Below are 27,160 nucleotides of genomic sequence, written 5' to 3' on the forward strand. Positions count from 1 at the left end.
ATGCTCTTCAAGGTGGTTTTGGTGCTGATGTGCTTCCAGATCAAGCCAAAGAGTGCAAGGTTGAAGTTTGGTAAGTAAACAACATAAACATGTTTTTCCAACCTCTGGTCGTGGTGGATTCATTCACAGAAAAAGCTCGTTAAGACAAATCAGGCAATGATCTGATTAGGTATTCTTCAGGACAGCTCAGCTCATCAGAGACGGTTCTGATGATGATCTAAATTTAATGAAGGATCGCTGATTGTTTGTTTCCAAATTTGATTACCAGATTTAACAAAGCTCGAATCTGTTTATTATTGGCTTTTGTGATGATGGTTTTATGCTTAACGACCAAGAGTCTATCATTAGCGGCGGATCGAATCTTGCCATTGGCAGCCATGGAAGAAGTAGATAGAATGGCCTGGAACTAACTAATCATTCTGAGAGGGCCAAAGGCTAGAAACAGAATAGTACAAAAGGCCAACAACCTTCATGCAGGTTCCTTTCTTTCTTACAGACTATCGGTTTACCTCTTCGGTGGGCTTGTTTCCGAGTGTGTTTAACATCGCTGAAGGAGCAGATATTTTCGTGAATGCCACTTGTGGTCAATATGAATCCGAGGTCTATTGTACCCTGGCTGGACTCGATAAACAACGCGAGCAATGTGGAGTGTGCGATGGATCCAAACCAGCCAAGGCCCATCACATGGAACAGGCCTTGGATGGCGAGGAGACCTGGTGGCAATCCCCGTCACTGCAATATGGATCCGAGTACAATTTTGTGACCATCACGGTCGATTTGAAGAAGGCAAGAAGTTGGCTGGTCTGGCCTTTCGTTGCTTCGTTCCCAAGAGGAACAAGAAACGTGAAAGGACTCTTTCGTTAATTGACCTGGTTGTTTCATGTTCGTTTCCTTAATTTACGGGGATTGCGTGAGCTTTCTCTTGGTCCCACGGCTGATCCCTAAAAAGGATCTCATTTAGGAGTTGGTTGTTGTGTGACCTTGCTCACACTTGGAACAGGATCATATGCTTCCTCGTTCCATTTTTCAAATCAAGTTTTTCTCTCTTCGGCGGCAGGCAGAGTTCAGTACAACGCGCGTTGTTCACACCCTTTGCTTGTCGAGGCCTTTCATTTCCTTTTATTTGATTTATGACCTGTGGGAGGAAAAGGGGGAGGAGGGATGGGGAAAATGAAAAACACAGGCCAGGATCGAAAATATGGTTTATCAATATAGTACCGAGGGAAAATTGTCCAGCCATTAAAGCCGGTGCCCCGGGTCGTAAATAATCAGCAAAAGTTTTCATTTCTCTTCCCAAGGTGTTCCAAGTTGCGTACATTCTCATCCAATCTGGACCCTCGCCCAGACCCGGGAATTGGATCCTGGAGCGTTCCATTAACGGCCAACAATGGGCACCGTGGCAATTTTTTGCCCTGAGCGATGAAGAATGTTGGCATGCCTTTGGAGTTGAGCCTCGCAAAGGGAAGCCCAAATACGAATTTGACGAGGAAGTGATTTGCACGTCCTACTTCTCGGGCTTGGAGCCTAAAGAGAACGGCGAGGTGAGCGACGCTACGACGGCCTTTTTTGTCAAAGGACGTTTTGATTGCAAAATATTCGACGCAGATAAAAGAACGTCATTTCGAAAGCAGAGGCTGTACCTTTTAGCCAAAGGAAATAGACGCCGTCGTGAAAAGTAGAAACGCAGGAAACAAAGGCTATGAAACCCACTCGCTCAAGAATGTCTTGTGTCAAAAAGCAATATCGACTCAAAACACACACTCTTCCACAACAAAGTCAGCCACCAATTCAGTTCTGTACAGAGGGTCCTTTGACATTCACAACGAACACACGCACACCCACACCCATACGTATACAGAGGCCGAGGCTGCCCCACATACATTTCTCTTTGTTCTTCCGATGGTTGATGTACCGTAAATGGAATAGTTAACCTTGGAGGGAACACCTGACTCAGTCTCAGGGGAGTCCCATGAGGCTGCTGATGATGAATGGAAAGATGATTTGCTCTTTTAATGAGTTTCGCAAATAGAGCTTGCGGTGGCAGTCTTGAGGGTGGTTGAAAGAAGCTTTAGAAAACGTAGGATTCTCCAAATGAATGAAGGACCTTCTTTCACTTCTTGTTTGCTTCCACCCAAGAAAAGAGAAGAAAAAACTTGGCAACAAGACCTCACGACTACGTTGATGTTTTTGGGTATTTTATGTAAATGAGTGTGAACAGCGACAACTTTTTTCCTTCTCGACTCCCTTTACTTTCTTTCTTTCTTTCAGTCGCTTTTTCGGGTAAAAATAGAAATAAAAAAAGCATTGCAATTCCAAGGAAAGTCTCTCGGGGATTTTCTCAAGCGTATTTCATCCCAAATGGGTTGGCTCAGCATCGGGGAAATCATCCATCACCGTGACCATTTTCTTGATTCAATTCGATTGATTGATTTCTCTTCAAGGTTCACATCAGTTTAGTGAATGGTCGTCCAGGAGCCTCAGGACCTTCGCAAACACTCTTGGACTTCACTCAGGCCCGATTCATTCGGGTTCGATTGCAAAGAATTCGCATGACTTCCCGAGATCAACGGACCACATTCGATTTCTTGGATGACATGAGTTTGCGCAGGTACTTCTACAGTATCCGCGATATCACCATTGGAGGTCAATGCCCTTGCAATGGACATGCTAGCGAATGTCCTGTCAACCAATCCACTATGGTAAGGCAAACAATCTCTAAAATCTTAGCACCCCACGTATTATAAAGCCACACATGAGTTTTTCATTTGGATGTGTGCGATCAATCAAGTCCCCGTATCGACAAATGTCAAGTTTGAGCCTCGAACCGGACTTATGATTGATTCATTCATCTGGATATGTCAATTCGTATTAAAGCCACGATTAAGGCACACATTTTTGGGTTGGCAGACAGCGAATTCATGATATGGAATGTTGATTGTGCCGTCGCTTGCATTATATATTCGTATTAAAATGTATTACATTTAGGACCTGCTTGCTCCATTATTTTGCCAATAATTTTCCTTGGTGATTGAAGTGTAGCGAGCACTTCTTTGTTCCCACTTTGCACTCCGTCATTCGTTCTTAAGTTGTACAGGGCGCAATGTTTCAAAATTCATTTTCTCCATTGACCTTGTCCACCTTTAAAAAGGTTCCATTTAGAAAAATTTGCGTGACAATGTAAGCATTCAATATGTATTTAAGATCAAGAGTAGCATCTGAACGAGACGCAAAACACAACGTACTTGATGCATCCCTTAAGTATGTTTCCATCAATGACTCAACAAACTTGCACTCAAAGACTTGCTCCCAAATCTGCGCTCTATTATTGCGCTTTTGAAGTTTCTTTCGACCTCAAAACCAGTCTCTCTTTTTTTTACTATTTGCAATTTGGCTGCCTGAACTCAAAGCGTCAAGCTAGCACAGGTAAAAGCGACCCAATCCTCCGTTCAGGACCGGTGGTACCACTCGTACCACTACCATCTCATCTACCTCATATGTACGTACACTGCCCAAGTGGCGGTTCTACTAGTACAACTACTTCTCGTCTTTGGATACGACTGAACATGTATCCTGTGCAGTTAAGGGAGTGAGTGTGCGTGAGGTTAACATCATATACCCATACATGAAGCCACCATGGGTCGTGATAGGACCCCAAGATTGAGTGACCAAACCACTTGACAAAGTACCTCGAGATTTCATAAACTCGTCAAAGTGGTTTCGAGTGTTGTGGATTCGTTTCGTCAAGTCATTTGCAAAACAACGTCGAATTCATTCGCGCCCCCCCAAAAAAAATCTGCGAAAGTATGGTCTATTGAAGATATTTGGATAGTCCATCTCCTACAACCATGAGTGTCCAGTTGCAACAAGGGATCTTTGGATTTATTTGCCTTTCCTGGCTGAGTTGGTTTACTGCCTCTTGTTTGTACATTCCGTACATTCTTTACTTCTTGCCGTTCGATTTGAAAAATCCCGCCGATGAACACTCGGAACGGATTCCTCGGGACGATTACCATTCGGCCCGTTTCTCAGCCGTCATCATCCTGGTTGGATTGATTTGCGACAGTCTGGCCGTGGTAGGCATCAATCCGAACAAAAAACAGTCATCGGACATGTTGGTGCCTTGGCTGTTTTTCTACGCGTTTTTAATCCCCGGTCTCATTGCCATTGCCGTGTATGTTGGCGTTACGACTGCGGGAACCACTCTTCAATATGCGGCACTAGGCCCTGCTTTGCTGGCCTTCATATATGCCGTCGTCTATGCGGGTGTGATCAAGATATTTATTCGACTGTCTAAAAGAACGCCACTCATCATGGAGGAACTGAACAAGATCAGTTTGCAACCTCTGACTGAGAAAATTCTCGACAAGACGAGAGCGAAGAAACAGATGTACGTCTAATGAGCTGTGATTTATTAATACCCGAGCAAATACAACTATTTTTTGAACTAACACGATTTGCACTTATTTACAATGAGCATCTATCCCGAATGGACATATGTAGTAGACATGGAGTCATGTCATGAATCAATCTAATGCACTTTCAGGATTATCAATGTAAATGTGAACACAACACGTGCTGCGCCCTTTGCGATCAATGTTGTCCAATGTATAATCAAAAGAGATGGAGGCCCGGGAAATTCATCATGGGTAATGAATGCGAGATGTGCCAATGCTTCGGACATGCCGACGAATGCTTCTTTGATCCTCAAGTTGAGGCCGAGAGAAGAAGTTTCGATACTGACGGCAAATTAGAGGGCGGGGGCGTGTGCATGGGATGCCGAGATGACACCACCGGAGTGAATTGTCACTTATGCAAGGAAGGCTTTTTCCGACCAGCCGGGGTCAGCCGCTTCGACAAAAAGCCGTGCCAAAAATGTACTTGCGACACGTTTGGCACCACCGGAGCTTGTTATCCCGATGGAAGCAAACGGGATGAAGGACACGAGCCGGGACATTGCATCTGCAAGCCAGGATACTCGGGATCGTCATGCACTGAGTGCGCCGAAGGATTTCACGACTATCCCAAATGTGCTCCCTGTCCCTGCAGTTTGGCTGGCACGCTCAATGGAGAATGCGATGGCGACTGCTTGTGTAAGGAGCATGTCCAGGGGGTGCGGTGCGACCAATGTCAACCAGGATACTACGCCCTCCATGAGGCCAATGCCAAGGGATGTCTAAAATGTTTCTGCTATGGAATATCCAGCGAGTGTGACGCAGCTGAGCTAGGAGTGGAGAAAATTCAGCATGCCGAAGGCTGGGTCGCCTCAGATTTGAGAGGAACCTTGCGGGTCGAACCATTTTGGTCGACCATGACCAGCGGGATCACCATAGCCGATGAGGAAATGCACGATGCCGACACTTACTTTTGGCAAGCCCCGAAGGCATACATTGGGAATAAGTTGATCAGCTATGGCCAAATCATTCGAGTCTCAACTTCATGGCATAGAGGCCGAGGTGATACGTCGGGCTATTTTACCAAAGGCCCAGACCTGATTCTTCAAGTAAGAACAAAACATGGTTGATGTTCGAGTTCATTGTTATGAGCATTTTTACTACACTAGGGTGCTGGAATGTTGATTGCTTGTGGGTTTGCCGATTATCCCAATACCGAGAATACCACATTGGAGGTTAACCTAGTGGAAGAGGAGTGGTACCACATCCCAGAAGCCATTCAAAACATTCCAGCCTCTGATTTCCGGAATGAACCTTCGTCCTTTATTGGCCGACGCGTCTTTAAGGACGACTTTATGAAGGTCCTTGGGGGACTACAGAGGCTTCTGGTTCGGGCCAAATTCCACACTGACCAACTGGAGGGAACGTAAGCCAAAAGGGGACATGAAAGGCGGAAAGAGAGAGAGAGAGAAAAAAAAAGAAAGAAAAAGAAAGAACGACAACCAGCGACAGCATGGTAAAGGATCCATATTCATGGTACAAATGCATTGCCAAGTTGAAGAGCAACTCGGGCCAAATTCCACACTGACCAACTGGAGGGAACGTAAGCCAAAAGGGGACATGAAAGGCGGAAAGAGAGAGAGAGAGGAAAAAAAAGAAAGAAAAAGAAAGAAAGAGAAGGGGGGGGGGAAGGATAAACCATCGACTTACCTCCAATAAAATTGAATTGCTTCCATAAATCTAGGCTACACACCGCTGCGCTCGAGATTGGATCACAGAAGTCGTCGAATCTTCGCAAAACTTGGGCCGTAGAATCTTGCACTTGTCCCTTGGGCTATGAGGGCTTATCCTGTGAGAAATGTTCCTACGGATATACGCGCGTCAACAACACACTCTTTGCTGGGGAATGCCGGAAATGTAACTGTAATGGCCACTCAGCTTCTTGCGATCCATTTACTTTACAATGCGAGGTAAGAACCTCTAACCTCTATTGACGTTGAATGTATGGCCATGAAAAACACCACAGATGAATTTGCTTTCCTACATTTAGGAATGCCTCCACAACACGGAGGGCGTGAATTGTGAAAAATGCAAAGTGGGATTCTATGGAAACCCAGTGAATGGGTCTCCAACGGATTGCAAGCCTTGCAAATGTCCTTTGGAAATTGAATCCAATAACTTCAGCCCTTCCTGTGTGACCGCCACCTTGGACTACGATCGATATTCAATTGCGCCTGAGGAATACATTTGCACGGACTGCCCCAAAGGCTATGCTGGATCTCATTGTGAAAGGTACCATTCTACTCTATGCGTAGTACGAGTATATGAGAAAACTCTCCGTGGCCCACAGACAACCTCATGATGACTGATGACTTTTACGTAGGTGTGCCAATGGATACTTCGGCAATCCGTTGAAGGTTGGCGAATTCTGTCAACCTTGTGATTGCAGTGGAAACGTCAATTTGTTTGCTCCTAATTGGTGTGATCACAGGACCGGCGAATGCTTGGGTTGCCTTGGAAATACGGGCGGTTGGAAATGCAACGAGTGCCTGCCTGGTCATTGGGGAGATCCGTTCAATGGCCAATGTCATGGTAAGCAGTTTAGCAACACTAACGAGGAAGTCTGTTTGAGTGTTTTAATGGGCAATTAGTGTTTGGCTCTCATGGTTTGAGGTCTGAGCGACCGCAAAATGAGGTTGACTACTAACACTTTACCCATTAGGCAAACTTCTTGAACGAGCCCAAGTGTGAATGTTTGTTTCTCTCTGTCAATAGTTTTGTAGCATTCAAAGCATTTTGCAGCATTTCTTTATAAAAGTGTTGGAAGGGTGGGGAGCCCACCATGTTCAAAAACTATCAAAATTTAAGCGACCTCATTCCGACTAGAGCTTTAAAAAGACGTTCCTCCTCTGATCACTACATGAATGGTAATCCATTGTATGCGTTTCAACTGTGTATTCTTGTATATTTTAGCTTGTAATTGCAACGAATTTGGTTCCAAACACTCGAATTGCAATTTGCTGACCGGTCAATGCGAGTGTAAGGACAAATATGTCGGTCGGACTTGTTCCCAATGCAAGGACGGATTCGGGAACATCAAAGCCGGATGTCGCCATTGCAATTGTCATCCCATCGGATCCGAATCGGATGGCTGTGATGCAGATAGCGGGCAATGCCGATGCCACGAAGGCATCACGGGTTTGACCTGCGACTCTTGTCTAGCCAACCATTATGGGTTTTCACGAACCGGTTGTCAAAGTAAGTCAACTCGATGACTAATGTGAATGTGGTGTTTTACTTTTCTGATTTAGGGAGGAGATTGTACTTCATTTTCTAAGTTCCTTTATCGGTCTGGCATGTTTTCTGTATGATGTCATTTTCAGCGCTCTTTCTCTTTTCTGCGGTCCCAGTGCCCTGTCACAATATGGAAAAGAGCGTTCCGTCAATCCCCTCCCCGTTCTGGTGCAAGTGCCTGTACAAAAATATCTTGTCCAAGCTCAACAAACTTTGCCCGTCCCGACCAAGACAAGGTCATTTCCTGAGTCAAAGTTTCCGAATGGCGATTTGAGAGTGTCAAATGACATCACAAAGGCGGGGATTGAAGAACATTTAGAGGAGGGGTGGGTGGGTGGCGGTTTTGCCGACTGAACGGATGGATGGAGGATCGACTCTGCCTAGGTTCTGATATCCTGATGAAGAAAGGTAGCGAGTGATAACACCTTGGTGTAGGGCGGCCCACACTTCCTGCTACTGGGACTTCTTACTATCCTGGCCATCATAGATTGTGTGTGTGTCTTGGTACTACTGCAACTACGTACATTGTACGACGTACGGTGTGGGTCGTCATCGTGATACAACTTCGGGGGCTAGAGTTGCCTCGAGCAATGGCTCACTCACTACCTTGCCATTGTTATTACCTGGGTTTCCAGAAGCCCGGATGAATCAAAGGACTTTCAACTTTACTTTATTTCTTCATATTTTCATGAACGATTGTTGCTTCTGAGAGAGAGGTGGATTATCCCTGAAGAATATCGATTAATCGATAGACCCTGTTTTGCTAAAGGGAAGAAAGTGAGAGCTCTCGCACTAACTCGCATTAATTCCATGCGGTGTGTGTGCATTTCCATGTTAGACTTGTTATCTTCTAATCAAGGAGAGAAAGAACGACCGGGAAATGTTTCTGGGGCTTGTCTGCTATCCTGACAAAAATGCCCTTGCTTACGTTCTTGCAACGGCCTATTCTGCCGGCCAAGCTGCTTTGCATTTCATCTATGGCGAATTGAAGAGAGCTAACTAATGTTGTAAAGAGAGGAGGCTATTTGCAACTAAGAAAGGAACGGCTTAGAAATAGTCGTCGGACGGAGTATGTGGGAAATCCTATTCTTATATCCTAATAAAGATGGCGATGATTATGATGCGAGGAAACATTGCATTTTACCGTACCTAAAATGAATAGCTCTCGGAAATAAATGTTTCCAAATAGAAATCGGAGTCACTTCCAACCACCAGATTACTGACTTATATAACGTAAAATGAGAAGATATCTGCCAAAAGATGCTAGCCTCATATTAATATGATTGGTGTTAGGGGCCGGTAATTCATGTTCTGAATGGTAATACATGTTCTTCATTCGCGAGTTAATTCGAAACCTACATTTTTATTTTTTTTCTTCTGAACATCTAGATTGTAACTGCCATCCCCAAGGATCAAAGGCTTCGCAGTGCGATTTAAGGACAGGATCTTGCTCTTGTTACGATCACGTTGTCAATCGGGAATGCTACCAATGCCGATATGGTTATTGGAACATTAATTCGGGTCAGGGTTGCGAAAAGTGTGCCTGCGACCCCATGGGCTCCAAAGACAATGATTGCCACGACATCACCGGAGCTTGCAAATGTAAACAAGGGGTGGGTGGAACACGATGTGCAGAGTGCCAAGAGGGATATTGGGGGATTTCCTCATCGGGATGCATCAGTAAATATTTACTTCAAACGGTCTGAATTCAAGCCAACTTTTAATGGAATTGTTCCACATTCAGAATGCGAGCCTTGTTCCAAACCAGGGCATATTTGCGATCCTGACACGGGGCGTTGTATTTGTCCCCCCTTGACTGAAGGAGCAAGTTGTGAGACGTGCCAATTGGGAACATGGGATTATGACTCCTATAAAGGCTGCAAAGTAAGGCTGATATAATTCCATTCTCTACTTTGATTATCTTAAAACGAAATTCCATGTCAGTATTGCCAATGCCACACACAAGGATCCATTTCCACGCAATGTGAGCCTTTAACGGGTCAATGTAAATGCTTGCAAGGATTCACTGGTCCAAAATGCGATCAATGTCGCCCAGGGTTCTACAATTTCCCACATTGCCGACCATGCAATTGCGATCCAGCTGGAACAAGGAATGATCAATGCGCTGAGGATGGATCATGCCGATGTGATATGAATGGCACGTGTAAATGCAAGGTTTGTTATTCTTTTGATATGACATAAGCCAACCATGCTTTGTTTCTGAGAATAAAAAAAGTAATCATAACTCGTGGGCAGGAAAATGTGGAGGGCAAGAAATGTGCCTCTTGCCGACGAGGAACATACGGATTGTCCAATCAGAATCCCGAAGGTTGTTTCCAATGCTTTTGCTTTGGACGATCGAACCTTTGTGAGCAAGCCCCCTTTCAATGGACCCAGGTAAACGAATTAAGACATCTTCCCAATCGATAAGCCTTCATCTGAACTCGACTTCTGGTTTTAGTTGACATTCTTCCAAGGCCGCAATTTGATCGTGACTCGTGGTCAAACGCAACTGAATCAGACCCACGGTCTTTTGGAACTACCCAAACAAAGAGGGGACATCAAAATTGGAGTGGAGAGCCTTTTCACGACCCCACTTTATTGGAGGCTACCGGACCTCTTCAATGGCGACAAGATTTTGTCGTACAATGGCTTTTTGAGGTTTTCCACGGCTAGCAATGGGCCCATTCCTTATTCACCGGGGGTCCTAGATGAATACCCACTGGTTCAAATCATTGGTAACTCTCAAGTGGTTTTGGAACACTTTCCCAGAAAAATGAGCTCCTCTGGGAGTTATGAAGTTCGCATGCACGAGGATGAATGGGTTGTCAAGGAAACCCAAAGACCAGCCACACGTGAGATGATTATGGTGGCCTTGCAAGACGTGCAAAAGATCCTGATCCGCTCCAGTGATGCCATGGAGTCCACCAAGACCCAATTGAAATATGCCACGCTCGACGTGGCCAAGAACATTCAATCCGAAAGTCTGAGACCGGCTGTGGGTGTGGAAATGTGTCAATGCCCTCCCGAGTATCAATCCTCGAGTTGTCAAGATCCTGGACGGGGATTCTATCGATTATACGAAAGCCACTTCATCACCTCCGAAACAATGATCCGTCTTATTGGAAGGGCCCAAAAGTGTAACTGTAATGGGAGAGCCGATCAATGTCATCCTCATACAGGACATTGCATTGTAAGTGAAACTTGCTGAAACTTGTGTTTGAGCAAGTGGTGTCAGACTAGGCTGGTTTTAATGACTAGAATTCATTTTGGGTGTAGATCTGTTAAAGGAGGAGATATATTAGCTGATTTCTTGCGCTTGTCAAGGCCGACGATAAATTCACTTGACCCAAATGTATAAGCGAGGAAAGCAATTACATCATCGATTAAGAAACATCATGAGATCAACATGTTCTGCTGACACCAAGGTGTGAAGCCACGAGTTCACTTGCAAGCAATGTTTTTACTAAATCACTTGCGAACTCCTCAAGATTCACAACGTCTATTCTCTTACAATTGCAAAACATTTTCGCTCTCTAAAAGACCCTTGGCCTCAAGAAAACATACAAACTAAATAGCCCTTGAGTGTAATCAAATAACTCGCGACAGCCAGACTGATGGATACATTGTTTGAACGACTGTTGTTCTATTCCTTTTCTAAGCAGATGATTATCAATAACCCGGTCTTGTTCCAATTGTCTGACTTTTAGGCATGCCAACAAAATACCGCAGGCCCACATTGCAACACATGCGCTATGGGACATTATGGTGATCCCGAATCAGGAATCCCATGTCTCCCGTGTCGATGTCCTACAGCTTACAAGAACTTTGCACAGACATGCTCGCTAAATCCAGTGAAGCAATTCAACTGCGTTTGCCGAGAAGGCTACACCGGTCCCCAATGCGATCGCTGTGAAGAAGGCTACTACGGCCAACCCATGGCGAGAAGCGGCCAATGTCAGCCTTGCAGTTGCCATCCATTGGGCAGTCGATCGGACCAATGCGATGATCTTACCGGCCAATGCCAATGCATGCCGGGTGTGACTGGTCGGGATTGTTCCCAATGCTCTGCTCGACACATTCTGACCAAGTCCAAGACCTGTCATGATTGTAACGACATGTGCACTGGGACTTTGTTGAATGAGGTCTTGAACATGGCCAATTACTTCAATCATTCCAACGCGCTCAACATCGATCCCACGCCCGATTTGACCTTGAAAAGGTTCGATCAGCGAACCCAAATATTGCAGAAAGAGATCAAGTCGTTTGCGGATAGGGCCTCTCATGTTCGAAATCTGGAATCCATGGGGGATTTCCTGAAACCTCAAGCCGATTTGTCGTCGTTGGAGGCCATTAAACTGCAGAAACTGTTGTCTGTGCAAACGAAGCGGGTCAAGCAAAGCTCTCTGGACATGTCTGTTTTTAAAGACCAAGTCACTCAGGTGCAAATTGATGTCGAAGGTACAGTATTGGCTCAAGTTCTTGATTCTCACATCTTACCCACTCATCCTTTGGTTACAAGAAAAACAAATGTGCTTCAATTCAGATATCATCCGTCATTTGAGGAATTACGCGATTGGCGAATCCGCCGATATCAAATTGAGGCCCGCTTTAGAAGAGGCCAGGAACATGTTACGATCCATTCAACGACGCGATCCATCTCCTTATGATATCATGGTTCGAACTGAACTGAGCCGAGCTAGACAGACTTTGAGTCAGATCAAAGGGATCTTGTATGAGAGAGATCTAGCGTTGAAGCTGAAAGAAAGGATTCTCTTGGGAGAAGCGAAGATTAATGATCTCCTCAAGTTCATGGACATTGCATTAGTGAACTTGAAAAAGGTAAGGTTTCTTACGGGAAAACAACAAAATACTTTTGATTGGTGGAGCTGCCAATAGAAGTTTTAACTTAAATTGCTAAGAAAAACAACGATGAGGTCTGATGCAATTTGGAAAAGAACGAAAAATGGCAATTTCTTTAAATGTACTCGATGTACGTACAGTACATACAATAGTTATCCTCTCCGTCGGTTTTCATTTCGGGTCTTTCTCTTGAAAGATGAAAAACGTAACTATTTTATTTGGATCTGGAATGGAGTAGGGTTGAAAAGCGACTGGAAATGAAAGTCAATCTCTATAATCAACAGAGTTTCACCTTTAATTACCGGCAAAACTCGACCCTGAACCAAGTCATGGGCCAGGTCGACCAGATTCAGTACTCGAAGCAGTCCTCCGAGAATCATCTGAAGCGTGGGATCAAACTCTCTCGGGAAAGCAAGGTCATCCTGCAGGGCCTTCTCAGCCATTTGGATCAAATGAAAACCATGTTCCAACGAATCGACTACTCGGGGCCTGGATGGAACAGCCATCTCAACAGGGTCAAGGATGACCTGAGGCAATTGGGATCACAATTCGTCTATCCATGCCGAGAAAACGCCGATAAGCTCATGGTCTTTTCCAACGAGTTGAAGGACATGTTCGAAAACACGGTGGATGTAAGCATGGGACCGACCTTAAAGGCCGCCAGAGCCTATCAAACCATCATGATGGCCATGGAAAAGGCGAGAGATGCCTCCTATCGAGCCATGAATGCAGCCATCAAAGCCGACGATCAAACGGCCATTTTGAAGCGGGATCGAGTGGGTCAAAGTGCAGAGGCCTCGAGAGTCAGATCCGAGGACTTGAGCCAAGAGGCCGAGGGATTGCGACAGAATTCGGTCGACATGGGATATCGACTCCAATGGATCTTGAAGCAATGGCAGGAGTACACGGCTTTGATTGAGGACTACGGGAAAACGTTGGAACTCATGCGTCGGGATTTGGGACGGGTCACCTACGTGAGTGATAAAGCCCAAGAGGCCGTACACATGGCGGATAACGCTTTGGGGGATGTTGAACGGGTGGGAGAGGGCGTCACTCGGCTTCACTTTCACATCACCAAAGACTTATTCCGACGGGCCCAAGAGCTCAGCAGCTTTTCCGTGGCACAACTCAATCAAATTCCAAGCCAATGTAAGGGACAAAAATCTTTTTATTGATACGATTGTTCGATGGAACTGATAAGAAACACATTTTCTTTTCAATTCTTACTCCTAGTGAATAATGCTGGTGAGGATTTCCAACGGGTTGAGAAGCAAGCCACGTACCTCCACCATCGAACCCGAGATGTCGAGGAATTAAGTGCGACCGTGAATAAGCGGTTGGCTGAGCTCAAGAGAAAAGTTGTAATGGCTCAGCATGCGGCATCTGGTGTCAAAATTTCCATTGCCAATGATTGGGAAGAGGCGACAGGGTGTGTTCGATCGTTTCGAGTGAATATGTCGACGAGCACGACTACCGAAATTAGCTTGTTCTTTGCCGTGGATACGCCAGACCGTGATGGGTTGTTGGTGTATCTACCCAGTACCCAGCATGAGGATTTCATGGCCATCGAAATGGTGGATCGACGGATCCGATTCCTTTGGAACAATGGGGCTGGCACACAAGTGATTAGTCATAACGTCACCATTGAAACGTCCAACGACTTGGTTCGAGATGAGCACGCTTGGTACAAAATCACAGCTCAAAGGTAATGAATCATTTTTCATCAGGTTGTACTCTCATTAAATGTGATATAAATACCATGCTTGTCAGAACGTGATTCAATGTCGTTCCCAAAAGATGTCGTGGACAGAAGGTTGAATCAATCGAGCCGGTCTGTAGCAAAAGAGACCAAAGCATTTTTATAAATGGTTGCCAATTTCTTGACATTAATTGGAACATAATCCATACGAAAATGTAAATTGTATTTCTTCAAGTGATTGAGCTTCGATTTAGAACCAAGCACTTATTTCTGCAAACTGAAGCACTTTTTATTTCAAGATTCATAACTCATACTATGCCACCTATAAATTCTTTCCAGAGTTGGCAATATAGGGCGGTTAAATGTCAAAAAAGTTACGCCCATTTTTGACGTGCCCGGCTATCACCGTTGGATCGTGGGGGAGTCTCCGCCCAACGCCCAAATCTTAGACCTCCAGCCCACTGATTTGCTTTACGTGGGCGGGGTTCCAGACGCAATGCGATCACAGAAACTTCGCTCAGAGGCCAAATTCAACGGAGTCTTGTACGAAATGTACGTGAACAACGAAAAAGTGGGCTTGTGGAATTTCGTTACCACGCGAGGTTGCCTCGAGACTCACATGGGAATTTCCGACAAAGACGACGGATCTGGATGTTACACGTTCAACGGACAAGGTTACGCCACTCAAAAGGACATTGGGAATTATGATCCCAAATATTTGAGTTTGGCTTTTGAGTTCAAAACGTTTGACGCCCATGCTACTCTCATGCTCATTCACAACCCAGTAAATGTAAGCGAACAATGGTGTACAGTTTATGTACGTATATGCACATTTTCGCGTCTGAAAATATCTCCTTTCTTCTTCTTATTCTTTGCGGGTCAGAATCAATACATGGCTTTGACGATCAAACATGGGAAAGTCCAATTACAATTGGCCTATGGGTCAGGCTCAACCTTGACCTTCGAGACCACGAAAACCTACAACAGTGGAGATTGGGTGAAAGTGGAGGGGGCGCGGGCGATTCGTAATGACGCTGAGACGGGTGTCCTTCGTGTGACCTTCAACGGGATCACTGAGGACCAGATGAGCACCATTGCCTTACCTGATCCCGAGATGACCTTTGACATGACCGACTCAGTGGTTTACTTCGGCGGTGTACCACCCACTTACGACCCGACTTACATTGACCTTCCTACCCGGAATTTGTTGGGCAGTTTGCGGGCAATCAGCTTGTCTAACCCCGAGTCCAATGGCATCTTGAACCCATTCAATTTTGAACGCTTCACATACAGCCCCTTTCATGGGGTTGAGTCCAATTGTGAAAGAAAGGTAATCAATCGAGTTGTACACACACGAGCAACAAAATAACCGACCAGGCCTCCTTAATGCCCATTACTCGGTTCCAGGTCATCAAAGTGGCCAGCTTCGAAGGTGACGGACACTTGGAAGTCCCCTCTCACGATCTGAAGAAACATTCGACAATGAGTCTGACTTTTGCCACTCGAGAACCCATTGGCCTTTTGCTTCTGTCGACCTTCCAAGGGCAAGATGCAGGCCCCTCGGGCGATTTCTATTCGATCGCCATGGTGGATGGAAAACTGGCCTTCAAATTTGGGTCCACATCCCGACCAAGAGATCCACTGTCATTCACATCCAATCTTGCCTACAACGATGGACAATTCCATGCCATCGTGATCCACCGAATGGACCAAACGTAAGCCTTCACGACGTCAAAAAAGGGACCAGCACTGAATGACACGCATTATGAGTGGGATTTCTTCTTTCAGGTTGCGAATATTGGTTGACGATCAAGAGATCTCTCCGAAGGATGGCCTGAGTCTGCATCGAAGTATCGGAACCATTACGGGTCCACAACAAGGGGGCCTTTATTTGGCAGGGGTTCCCAGTCTCTTGGATTTTGCCATAGAACAAGCTTCCATGGCTCCCACCATTCAAGGGTTTAGGGGAACGTTAAAAGACGTCCTTCTCTTGGATCGAGAGTAAGATAACCAGCCATTCCCAAGGGAAAGAATCAAATTTGATGTTACGATCGCGAACGTTTCTCCCTTCTTCCATCTTTTATAGTTCGGTTCGAGTGGTGGCTCTGAACGAGCCAACAAGTTTTTCCAAGGCCGACATCGGTCGCTACATGACTTGGTTCGAGAACAATATTCGGATGACCAATTTTTGGCATGTCAGACCCAGGCCAAATGTGGCCAATCAAAACTCCTCGAGTCAAGCCCTCCATTGTCAGAAAGATGAACGTGAACCGTTGAGTAAGCTCTTTGCCGCTCAGTTCAGTCGCTCGGTGGGCAGTTCCATTACGGCTAGACTCCGTAGGGAGGAGATCCAAAAGGAATTCGACTTGTCGTTGTGGATTCGAACTTTCGATCAAGACGGACTCATCATGGCCTCCATAGTAAGGCGGGCAAAGGGGGGAGGGATAAAAAGGGGAAACAATCATTTCCTTGGACGGATAGAAAACATAAGCAAAGAGATGGCTTAGATCAACTACTGTCGTGGATTGAAACATATACTAAGGAACAAAATTGAAGTTTTTTTGTCATATTTTTATTCCATTAATGGCCTAGTGGTTTCTGCTCGTTTGCTACTCTATTAGTTCCACTCAACCAACAACACAGTTGTAGCACAAAAATATGTAAATTGTTGGTTTGTGGTAACTGTTCTTGGGTAGGGATCATTATTTTTCTCTCCACAACTACTAGAAGCCAGTCGGGGAATTTAGCTTGTAAATCTCCTCGGAATTCAGTATTCCAACATGAATTATGGATGCGTTTCCACCTATGGAGACAGGAAAGCCATAAATAACGAGATATGACAGCCAATCTATTAATCTCTCTGCATTCTGACAGGCGCCAAATTTCCTTTTCAGACCAAAAAGAGTGCCTTGTACGTGTTCCTCCAAGACGGCGAAATGAAGGTCAAATACGTCCAAGAAAGCGGCCAAGAGTATCAAATGGAAGTCAAAGACATCTTTGATCACGGGATTTGGAAGGAGATTCGACTGTCCAAAAAGGACAACGCCCTGTCATTAACCGTGGACAGTCGGACTTCGGTGACCATCGAAGTACCAAAACGTCTTCACTTGGCCAAAACGGTAGCTTTTGGCGGATCCAGCAGCCAAGAGGGCTTGGTGGTAAGCGGTTTTCCTAGTCAAAATCCGAATAAACAGCGTGCTCTCGCTCACCCGTGTTTGCTTCCTTCCATCGGAAAATCGATTTGTTTGTTCAGGCGGATATTCCTTACTTTAATGGATGCATGAAAGACATCAAGATTTTATCGCGTCGCCTCTATCTGCACACGGAGACCAACAAGGCCCATAACATCTTCCCGTGTTCCAAGCGAGTGGAACGAGGCTTCCATTTGAGTGAAAGTTTCATGAGTTTCCCGCTCAAGCGAGAAATCTTGGAAGTGGATCTCAAGTTCTCGTTCAAACACATCAAAGCAGGCATGTTGGGCATTCTTCAAAAGCGGGACCACAATATCACTCTGGAGATTACACACGACAAGGTATGAGGATGAATCTTTAATAATCTGGTCAAAGCCAGAGGCAATACAGGAAACTGAAAGAAACACGAGCTCATAGCACACCCACACCCACCACCCTTGAAAGTTCTTCTGCCTAAGGACGTCATTCAATATTTGACTCACTGAAATGCTTAGTTTGCATACTAATGAGAAAACTTTCCTCCATTGGTGGCGAGGACGAATACCTTAGTAATGAAAAAGGCTCCTTTAAACCAGAACTTGACTTGGAAGGCCAAGATAATGTTATTGAGGACGAGGAAATGAATTCAGTTTTATCATCTACTTTCACCGAATTCCTCCATGATGATAAATCATAAAGGGCCCTCAACCGGAACCCGAAAACTACTCTCAGAAAACAAGTTCCTGATCGAAACCTCAAGCCTGGCAGAGGCTTGAAAAGCTAATAAAGTGCGCTGGAAATTCGAGATAATTTGATTTCCCCATGAATTGGCAAGACGACCAATAGGAACCTTTAATGGCCTTTGAGAAACGTGATCATTGCACAAACAATTTAGTGTTTTCTGACAAACAAAATCCAATCTCAATTTAAGACAAAGTGCTTGCTTTCGATTTTGGTAGGCTGAAGCATGGCTGAAGCATGGCTAAAACGAAACTGAAGCGAAAGAACAATTCCATCCATCTTTTAGCAACTCTGTTGCTTCAAGCTACAAGTTGAGTACTTTCAGTAGATAGAGAGGAGGGTAATATATATAGTGACAATTTGAAAGAACATTATTTTATGTTCTTGAAGGTCCCCCGAATTCACTCATAGAAGTAGGATGTTATTCGAAATTAAATCATCCATACTTTAGGGACGAATGGCACTCTTACATTGAAGATCGTAGTTCATAAGTACCGAATGAATCTACTCGTATTTCCTTGAAAGCACGTCAGGATGTTTTGCCAGATTATTTGTCTTCAAACAGCATTATCAACAATAATATAAAATTAATGCAGTTTTTGGGGGGTAATATTGAACACCAAGTAAGAAGAAAACAATCTACTGTATGTAGAGAACTGGATGTGTGACACAAAACTCAGTTTTTGTACTTCTTCGGCAAATATTAAAATTCACATAATCAACTAATGATAATCCATCAGGTGATCGCGACTTTGCATGGGCTTCAGCAGCCTGTTGTTCTCCAAGAGAACGTGCCTCCTCCGTCGGATTGTGGAACAGATCCATGGAACACGTTAACCATCACCACAACAAACAAAGCATTTGGAATTCAGCTCAATGACAAGGTGGGCAAGGCCACGCCTATAAACACGTTTTGGAGTCCTGGGGGCGAAATTTTCTTTGGAGGGGCACCTTTTATAGGTATGTAATAAATGATAAGGGAATCATCATCATAACAAGCGGAACCAGACATGATGTTTATTCTCCTCTTTTTTGTTTTTCAGATACTGAGCAATATTTCTCGGGTTGCGTCAAACAAGTATCCATCAATGACAACGTGATCGATGGCAACAAGTTCCTTCTGACAGAAAATGTTCTTCGAGACTCGTGTCCAGTTTAAAATTGGCCAATAATTATGTTTGTATTGCCAAGCTGTGGGGTGTACATCATTCATCTTAGCATTTCCCCAGAACCATGGCCAATAGAGCCATCCTCACGTATAATCCATTCTCAGCCTGTCGGAAGTAAGCGGCTCGGGTATCATTATCGAACTCGGGCGAGATCTCAAAAACCCGAGGCAAAGGGTGAAGAACGGCCATCTTCTCCTTGGCATGATGCATGGTCTTGTCATTGACAATGTAGTTTTGACAGGCAATCTCATATTCCGACTCGGATTCGAATCGCTCCTTTTGAATCCTAGTCACGTACAAGACGTCCGTGTCTTGAATGGCTTTCTCCAATGATGGGAAATCGGTTTGCGGCACCCCAACCGCTTGGACGTAATCTCGAACATTCTTGGGCATGCCAAGACCCTTGGGTGACACATATCGAAGTTGAACTCCTTCGTAGAGTGTCAAAATTCTGGCCAGAGAGTGGACAGTGCGACCATGTTTCAAGTCGCCGATCATGGTCACGGTGAGGTTCTTGACCGTGCCAATCTCTGAGCGAATGGTGAACACGTCTAGTAGAGCTTGAGTTGGATGCTCGCCCACACCGTCGCCCGCATTAATCACGGGCTTTAGGCACACTTTGGCAGCTCGATCCACCGCGCCAGGCTCGGGGTGTCGAATGACCACGACATCGCTATAACCGGCCATGACTTGCACGGAATCCTCCAGCGATTCACCCTTCTTCACGGATGATGTGCTTACATCCATCTGGATAACCCGTCCGCCCAGACGCTGCATGGCCGCTGAAAAGCTCAACGAGGTCCTGGTACTGGCCTCGTAGAACATGGAGGCCATGACCTTGCCCTTGAGAATGTGATCAATCGATTGGTCCAAGGCCACACACGATCGAAACGTCTCTGCCAGATTGAAGATCGAATATAGCGTGTCCTTGTCAAACATGGTCGATTCCAGGACGTGCCGATTCTGAAGGTCGTGATGAGTTCGAATCATGGGAATCCCAACGGGGATCGAGAGCTTCTTTTGCAAGGTTTGTGGACTTGGGCGAGGGGATGGTTTAGTCTCCACGATGGGCGCCATGTTCGCATTTTTGATTGAAGTGTTGGTCAAAGACGAGTTTGATCTGGGTCCAACTGGATCCTTGGCTAGAGCCGTCAAGGTGGTTAGCTTTTGCTTCCAAGTGCGGACATCTTCGCCAAATCCTGGATCAATTAGAACTTGGCCATCGACAAAAGCCAGCTTGCCACGCAAGACCACTCGTTTGAGACGTCCAATGACGGGCATCCCCGCGAAGGGGGTCCACTTGGCTTTACTGAAGGTCGTTTCCTCTGGAATGGTCCACGCTTCGTCCATGTTAACTTCGATGTAAGTATCGGACTGGGTGGGCAGATTGAAGATCCTTTTAGCGTTGTCATGCATTTTCTGCTTGAGGTCGTTCAAGGTCATGCGGCCAAGATTGACAGCCGTCAGCATTAAAGGCAGTATTGTCTCCAATCCAGGGAATCCGGGAGGACTTTGTTCGCTGTTTTTTTCTTCCAGTGTATGTGGAGCATGGTCAGTGGCAAAACAGTCGATGAACTCCAGATTTTCCCATAAGGCGTTCTGATCCTCCTTGGTGACTAAGTTCGGCCGAACCTGCCCAGCATTGCCCATGGCTTTGGCATGTTCTTCGGTCAGGAACAAATGATGAGGGCACACCTCACACGTGATCGCCAGACCCTTCAGTTTAGCCGCCTTGATGATCTCGATCTCGTCCTTCCGCGCCACGTGACAAATATGTAAAGGTCGGTCGTACAAGCTAGCCAAAAGAATAGCTGCCGCAGTGCTACGGCCTTCAGCATGAACGCAAATTGGAGAGGTCAAAGGCCAATGTTCAAAGTGGGTCATCCAATCAGTCATGTTGTCCAATCTAAGCGTGGTAAATGTTTCATTGAGGTACATCTTTAAAGCTCCCACTTGCTTGGCCAAGGGTGCAATGAGTTTGGCATTACCAGCAGAGGCGCCGACATTCAATGCATAATCACAGTACGCCTTTTGGCGAGCAATACCCTTGGCCATGGTCAAGGTCTCTGCATCCACAATAGAAGGGTTGGTGTTGGGCATGACCAGCATCATGGTCACACCACCGGCTAAAGCGGCTGCCGTCCCCGTGGCGAAATCTTCTTTGTGAGTGGCTCCAGGATCGCGTAGATGAACGTGAGGGTCGATCAGCCCTGGCAACCGGACGATGCGGCTACTGGAGATGCAATCAATGTGGGTCTTGAGTTTCGGAGATTGCTTTTTCAGTTTTCCAATGGACTCGATGAGCAGCTTGGCGCATTTCACATCCGTGATCAAAGGCACACTGTAGTCAATAGCCATTCTGCGGGTTCGATATCCATACGTTGGGATGAAAGAAGAGACTCGACCTGCTCCACATGTTCTCATCGGCAAGTTGATCACCATATCAAAGTGTTTGTTACTCAGGTAATCTGCCATACTGACCATTTGACCGGCCATGGAGTTGATTTTGATGTCATCACCCAAGTTTTCGTACATCCACTCGATCGGTTCAACGGGTATACCGTGCTCTCGAAAGTAATCCGATGTGCCCAAGCTACCATAAAGCTTGTAGTCCAATTCATGTAGCAATCGGATGCTAGGCAGGATTTCCACTTTGTGCTTGTACGATCCGACAGAGAGTAAAATATTGCTTTGCGGGATTTTGAAGCCGGTACTCATCATGGCCTTCAAATAGGCCTCAAAGCGATCCTCTCCAAAGCAAGCTACTTCCCCGGTGGAAGACATTTCCACGCCCAGAGTCACATCTGCACCCGCCAAGCGAGAGAACGAGAATTGAGGGACCTTTACTCCAACCTTTCCGATTCCGTGGAGCACGTCAATTGGTTCCGGGTTATTGCCCACAATCACATTGGTGGCTGTGGCAATGAAGTCATAGCCTAAAGTCTTGGAGACAAAGGGAAATGATCGAGACACCCGGAGATTACACTCAATGACCTTGAGCTCGTTGTCCTTGGCAATGAGTTGCATATTAAAGGGACCGGACACGAACAAGGCTTGAGCAATCTTGTAAGTGATGTCCTTGATTTTCTGCAAAGTTTCGTCATTGATATCCCCTGGTGGGGTGACAAGAGTGGCGTCCCCTGAATGAACACCCGCATTTTCCACATGTTCGGATACAGCCATGCAGATAATCTCGCCCTTGCGCGCCACGGCATCCACATCAATCTCCTTGGCATCCGTGATAAACTTGCTAATGACAACGGGGTGTTCTTTACTGAGCCTGACCGCCGTAGCTTCGTTCAGATAGGTCTCCAGATCCTGAACATTATGAGCCACGTTCATGGCGGCACCACTCAGGACATAGGAGGGTCGAACCAGGCACGGAAATCCTACTTGCTGGCAGAAATCTCGAGCAGAGTGGAAGTCTTTGAGCTCCTTCCACCTGGGTTGCTTGATTTCGATGGTATCCAACAATCGAGAAAACTTGTAGCGATTCTCGGCGTTATCAATGCTCTCCGGAGAGGTTCCCAACACGTTCACTTTCTGCCGGTAGAGACTCATGGCAATGTTATTGGGCAATTGCCCGCCCACACTCAGGATCACGCCTTCTGGATGTTCCAACTGATAAATGTCCATGACCACCTCGAACGAGATCTCGTCAAAGTAGAGACGATCGCACATATCGTAGTCGGTGCTCACGGTTTCAGGATTGTAATTGACCATGATGGTTTTCTTGCCCAGCCTCCGGAGCTCACGAATACAACCGACGGCGCACCAATCGAACTCGACCGAACTGCCAATGCGATACACCCCCGACCCGATGACCATGGTGTGAGGCTGAGTGGAGAACTCCACGTCGTGGCACGAGCCATTGTAGGTCAGATACAGATAGTTGGTCGAGGCCGGCCATTCGGCAGCCACGGTGTCGATCTGCTTGATCCAAGGAGTGATCCCGAACTCTCGTCGCCGGGATCGAATCACCATCTCGGAACTTTCCATCACAGCCGCGATCTGCTTATCACTGAATCCCAACTGTTTGGCCCCGTTCAAAATGTTACCGGTGATGTTCCCGACGTGTTTCTTTTCCAATATCTCGTACCAATCGATGATGTTTCGGAGCTTGCTTAAAAACCAATGGTCGATCTTGGTGAGCTCGTAAAGCTTGTCAATGGAATATCCAGCCTTCATGGCTGAAGCCAAAACGAACATGCGTTTATCCGTGGGTTCGCGAAGTTCCTCCTCACAAACAGGCTTGGCATAAGGGTCGAAACCTTGAACGGACTCGTCCACCATCCTAAGTGCTTTCTGGATGGCTTCCTCGAATTTTCGACCTATGGCCATGACTTCACCCACCGATTTCATGGAACTCCCGATCTTGGTGCTCACACGCGAAAACTTGCTCATATCCCAGCGAGGGATCTTAACCACGCAATAATCCAGACTTGGCTCGAAGCAAGCCGTTGTACACCCCGTGACCGTGTTCTTCAAGTCAGACAAAGATCGACCCAACGCCAATTTGGCGGCAATGTAGGCCAGAGGATATCCCGTGGCTTTACTAGCCAAGGCTGAGCTCCGAGACAAACGAGCATTCACTTCGATGATAAAGTATTGTTCGGATTTCGGGTTGAGGGCGTATTGAACATTACACTCGCCCACCACGCCCAAATGACGGATGATATTGATAGCGGTTGTCCGAAGCATGTTGTACTCTCGATTCGTCAAGGTCTGACTCGGGGCCACTACAATTGATTCCCCCGTGTGAATTCCCAATGGATCCAAATTTTCCATATTGCAAACCTACGATAGGAAAGAAAAGGAACATCATCATGACTTTGTCCAACCATTTATCATTTAGAATCATACCGTAATGCAGTTGTCGTAAGCATCTCGAACCACCTCGTATTCAACCTCCTTCCAGCCTTTAAGGGACTTATCAATGATGACTTGAGACGAGTGAGCAAACGCCGTCTTGGTCAATTTCTGCAGTTCTCGATCGTTGTTGGCAAATCCGGAGCCCAAACCTCCCAAGGCATAGGCGGCTCGGGCCAAAACCGGATAGCCAAGTTGATGAGCAGATTGAAGGGCTTCATCCACAGTGCTCACGATACACGAAGGAGCCACTTTCTCTCCGATTTCAGCGATCCTTTCAGCAAATAACTTCCGATCTTCCGAGTCTACGATCGACTTGATGGGCGTACCCAAGATCTTTACGTTGTATTTGGAGAAAATTCCCATCCGATCTAGTTCAACACCACAATTCAAGGCTGTCTGACCGCCAAAGGTCAAAAGAACCCCATCAGGGCGCTCAGATTCAATCACCTGTCAAAAGTTATTCGTAATAGTGTACAATCAAATGAGAAGTATTAATCAAGTATCCCAAAATACCTGTTCGACGTATTCCGTGGTGATGGGCAAGAAGTAGACCTTATCAGCTAAACCTTTGCTGGTTTGAACAGTGGCCACGTTAGGGTTGATCAAGATGGTGGACACATTTTCTTCTTTTAAAGCTTTGATAGCTTGTGACCCGGAATAATCAAACTCTCCGGCTTGACCAATAGAAAGACCTCCCGAGCCTAGGATCAGCACTTTCCGAGGCTTGGTGGAGTTTTGCTCGGGATCCAATGCCGCAAAGCTCGGATTAATTTTCTTGATTTGATCCGCCACAGCCACAGCGGCTTTGGTGTCCGGGTGTCGAATCAGATCGAAAAAAGCGTCAAAGAGACATTCTAGATCCTCGGGCCCGGCAGTATGCTCGGGGTGGAATTGGACCGAGAAGACGGGTAGGTCGTCGGAAACTAGACCTTCGTTGCTGCCGTCATTCGCGTTCGTGAATAATGCTGACCAATGTCTGGGAATTGTTGAGGCATCAACATCATAACCATGATTTTGAGCGGTCATGAAGCACCGCTTTGAGGTGAGATGGACACATGGTTGGTTGTGGCCCCGATTACCATACCTAATGGTTGAGGGAAGGGTTTTCAAGTGTCAAGAAGGTCTCATGAGCTCATGTTGTGCCGTCTAACTTACTTCATTTTCTTCGTTTGACAACCAACAGCCACAGACAAAAGTTGATGTCCCAAACAAATCCCAAAGATGGGTTTCACTTTCCCACTTGATTTAAGAATGTTTTGAATATTCTTGACGGTCTTAGCACACACTTGGGGATCTCCTGGACCATTGCTCAAGAAAAGGCCGTCATATTCTGATTCGTCTAAAGGATGATCCCACGGAACGATCTCAACCCGAGCTCCCCGTTTGACCAAACACCTCACTTGGTTGTATTTCAACCCACAATCAACCACACAAATAGTGGGCGATCCCTTGGGGTTAATCACTTGCTTGTTCTGGAAAAACGTCATCCAAGTTAGCACACAGAGACACTTTCATTGAGACACATTCGATGTTACCTTCAAGGACACTTCTGCCACGAGATTGATTTTCCCCGGATCCACATCCGGAACTTGGTTCACATCCTCATCACCCACCACGATCTTGCCCAACATGGTCCCATGCTCTCGGATCTTTTGGGTGAGTGCACGCGTGTCCACGCCTCGAATGGCCGGGATGTTTTGTTCCAAAAGCCATTCGCTCAAGCTTTGTCGGTGGTTCCAATGACTGGGAGTCTCGCATAACTCATCCACTATCAAGCCGTTGGCCCATATCGTTCGAGATTCGAACCATCTACCATGCAACCAAATGTTTCAAAAGTCCAAATCAAAAGGTTGACAGGAATGACTCACTCTAGCAAGTTGGTCTCTTCATTCAGACATTCGGCGGGAATTCCATAATTGCCAACCAAAGGATACGTGAGAATGAGGATTTGAGCACAATAGGAGGGATCCGTGAGAGATTCCGTGTACCCCACCATGCCAGTTTGGAACACTGAAGAGAGATATCGTTGTCTTTGGTAATTGTCCAACTCATTTGTCTTTCCGCCGATTCTTTGGAGCGAAAATTTTCATTTGCGCTGATTTGCATTGTCATTTTTGTAGATCAAAGGTAATTAAAACTCCCTAATAAAAGAAATAGTGGTGTGGTGTGAACAATTCTAGGACCGACGTAAACAGAAAGAAAACTTAATTATTACTAATTATGCTGTTGGATTGATGTTGAAAGCATGTCCCAGTGAGGTCAAGTTAAGGGTCAAATGTATCCAATCAATCAATCAATCAATCAATCAATCAATCCGTTCGAGAGACATTGGAAACGTTCTTTGAACGAGTTTGACCGTTCATCTAAACACCCCCCCCCATTGACACTAGCACTGCATCAAATCTGTCGGGAATTCTAGACNCCGTTCGAGAGACATTGGAAACGTTCTTTGAACGAGTTTGACCGTTCATCTAAACACCCCCCCCCCATTGACACTAGCACTGCATCAAATCTGTCGGGAATTCTAGACAAAGTCGAGCCATTAGCAACAAGTGCAACAACCTGCATCCGATGGAAAATCACTCCCACCACCACATTGTACTTGTATGTAGTTCCTGGTGAAGACTTCTATTGAATGAGCCTGTGCAATTCATAATTGGAGAACAACATGTGGTTATGATTAATCGTAAAAGACTGAAAAAAAATTGCATTAACCCCTGTAACATAGCAACCAAGAATACATGAGTAAGCCATAATGTCTGGAGAATACTGTTGAGACAAGTTGGAAACATGTACAAAATGAAAACGGTGATATTTAAAATGTAACTTTGTTTATTGTTTAAAGCCACTCAAAAACGCAATGTTTACGATATAGTCTTGGTACAAATGAGAAAGGAGAGAGAATAAATGAAGGGTCTTGGTGGTGGGATGGTTTGGTGAGAGTTAGTCTCTAATCTCCTT

At 45.8% G+C, this 27,160-nt stretch overlaps 2 protein-coding genes across 2 annotated transcripts in view; one reads left to right on the forward strand and one right to left on the reverse strand.

Moving 5' to 3' along the window:
* On the forward strand, nt 1–19,348 carry LOC131884887 (laminin subunit alpha-1-like). Its single transcript, XM_059232781.1, has 28 exons — nt 1–70; nt 497–786; nt 1,299–1,541; nt 2,442–2,699; nt 4,544–5,500; nt 5,561–5,817; nt 6,088–6,361; nt 6,442–6,683; nt 6,775–6,983; nt 7,365–7,649; nt 9,075–9,365; nt 9,430–9,569; nt 9,630–9,855; nt 9,889–10,082; nt 10,147–10,878; nt 11,396–12,146; nt 12,232–12,527; nt 12,833–13,697; nt 13,782–14,253; nt 14,587–15,037; nt 15,131–15,577; nt 15,655–15,962; nt 16,036–16,248; nt 16,334–16,667; nt 17,142–17,405; nt 17,501–17,779; nt 18,899–19,118; nt 19,202–19,348. The coding sequence occupies exons 1-28, from the start codon at nt 1–3 to the stop codon at nt 19,315–19,317; spliced, it is 9,684 nt and encodes a 3,227-aa protein (XP_059088764.1). The 3' UTR covers nt 19,318–19,348.
* The window catches only part of LOC131884663 (CAD protein-like), a 9,346-nt gene continuing 1,336 nt past the window's right edge, over nt 19,151–27,160 (reverse strand). The window contains exons 2-7 of the mRNA XM_059232503.1: nt 26,068–26,209; nt 25,735–26,008; nt 25,355–25,671; nt 24,713–25,283; nt 24,191–24,646; nt 19,151–24,124 (exon numbers count right to left, since the gene is read on the reverse strand). Of these exons, the coding sequence (XP_059088486.1) occupies nt 19,373–24,124; nt 24,191–24,646; nt 24,713–25,283; nt 25,355–25,671; nt 25,735–26,008; nt 26,068–26,209 (6,512 nt within the window). The 3' untranslated portion in view covers nt 19,151–19,372. The remainder of the gene's footprint in view (nt 24,125–24,190; nt 24,647–24,712; nt 25,284–25,354; nt 25,672–25,734; nt 26,009–26,067; nt 26,210–27,160) is intronic.

This window comes from Tigriopus californicus, chromosome 8 (genome assembly GCF_007210705.1).
Source record: "Tigriopus californicus strain San Diego chromosome 8, Tcal_SD_v2.1, whole genome shotgun sequence".
Classification (NCBI taxonomy): Eukaryota; Metazoa; Arthropoda; class Copepoda; order Harpacticoida; family Harpacticidae; genus Tigriopus; species Tigriopus californicus.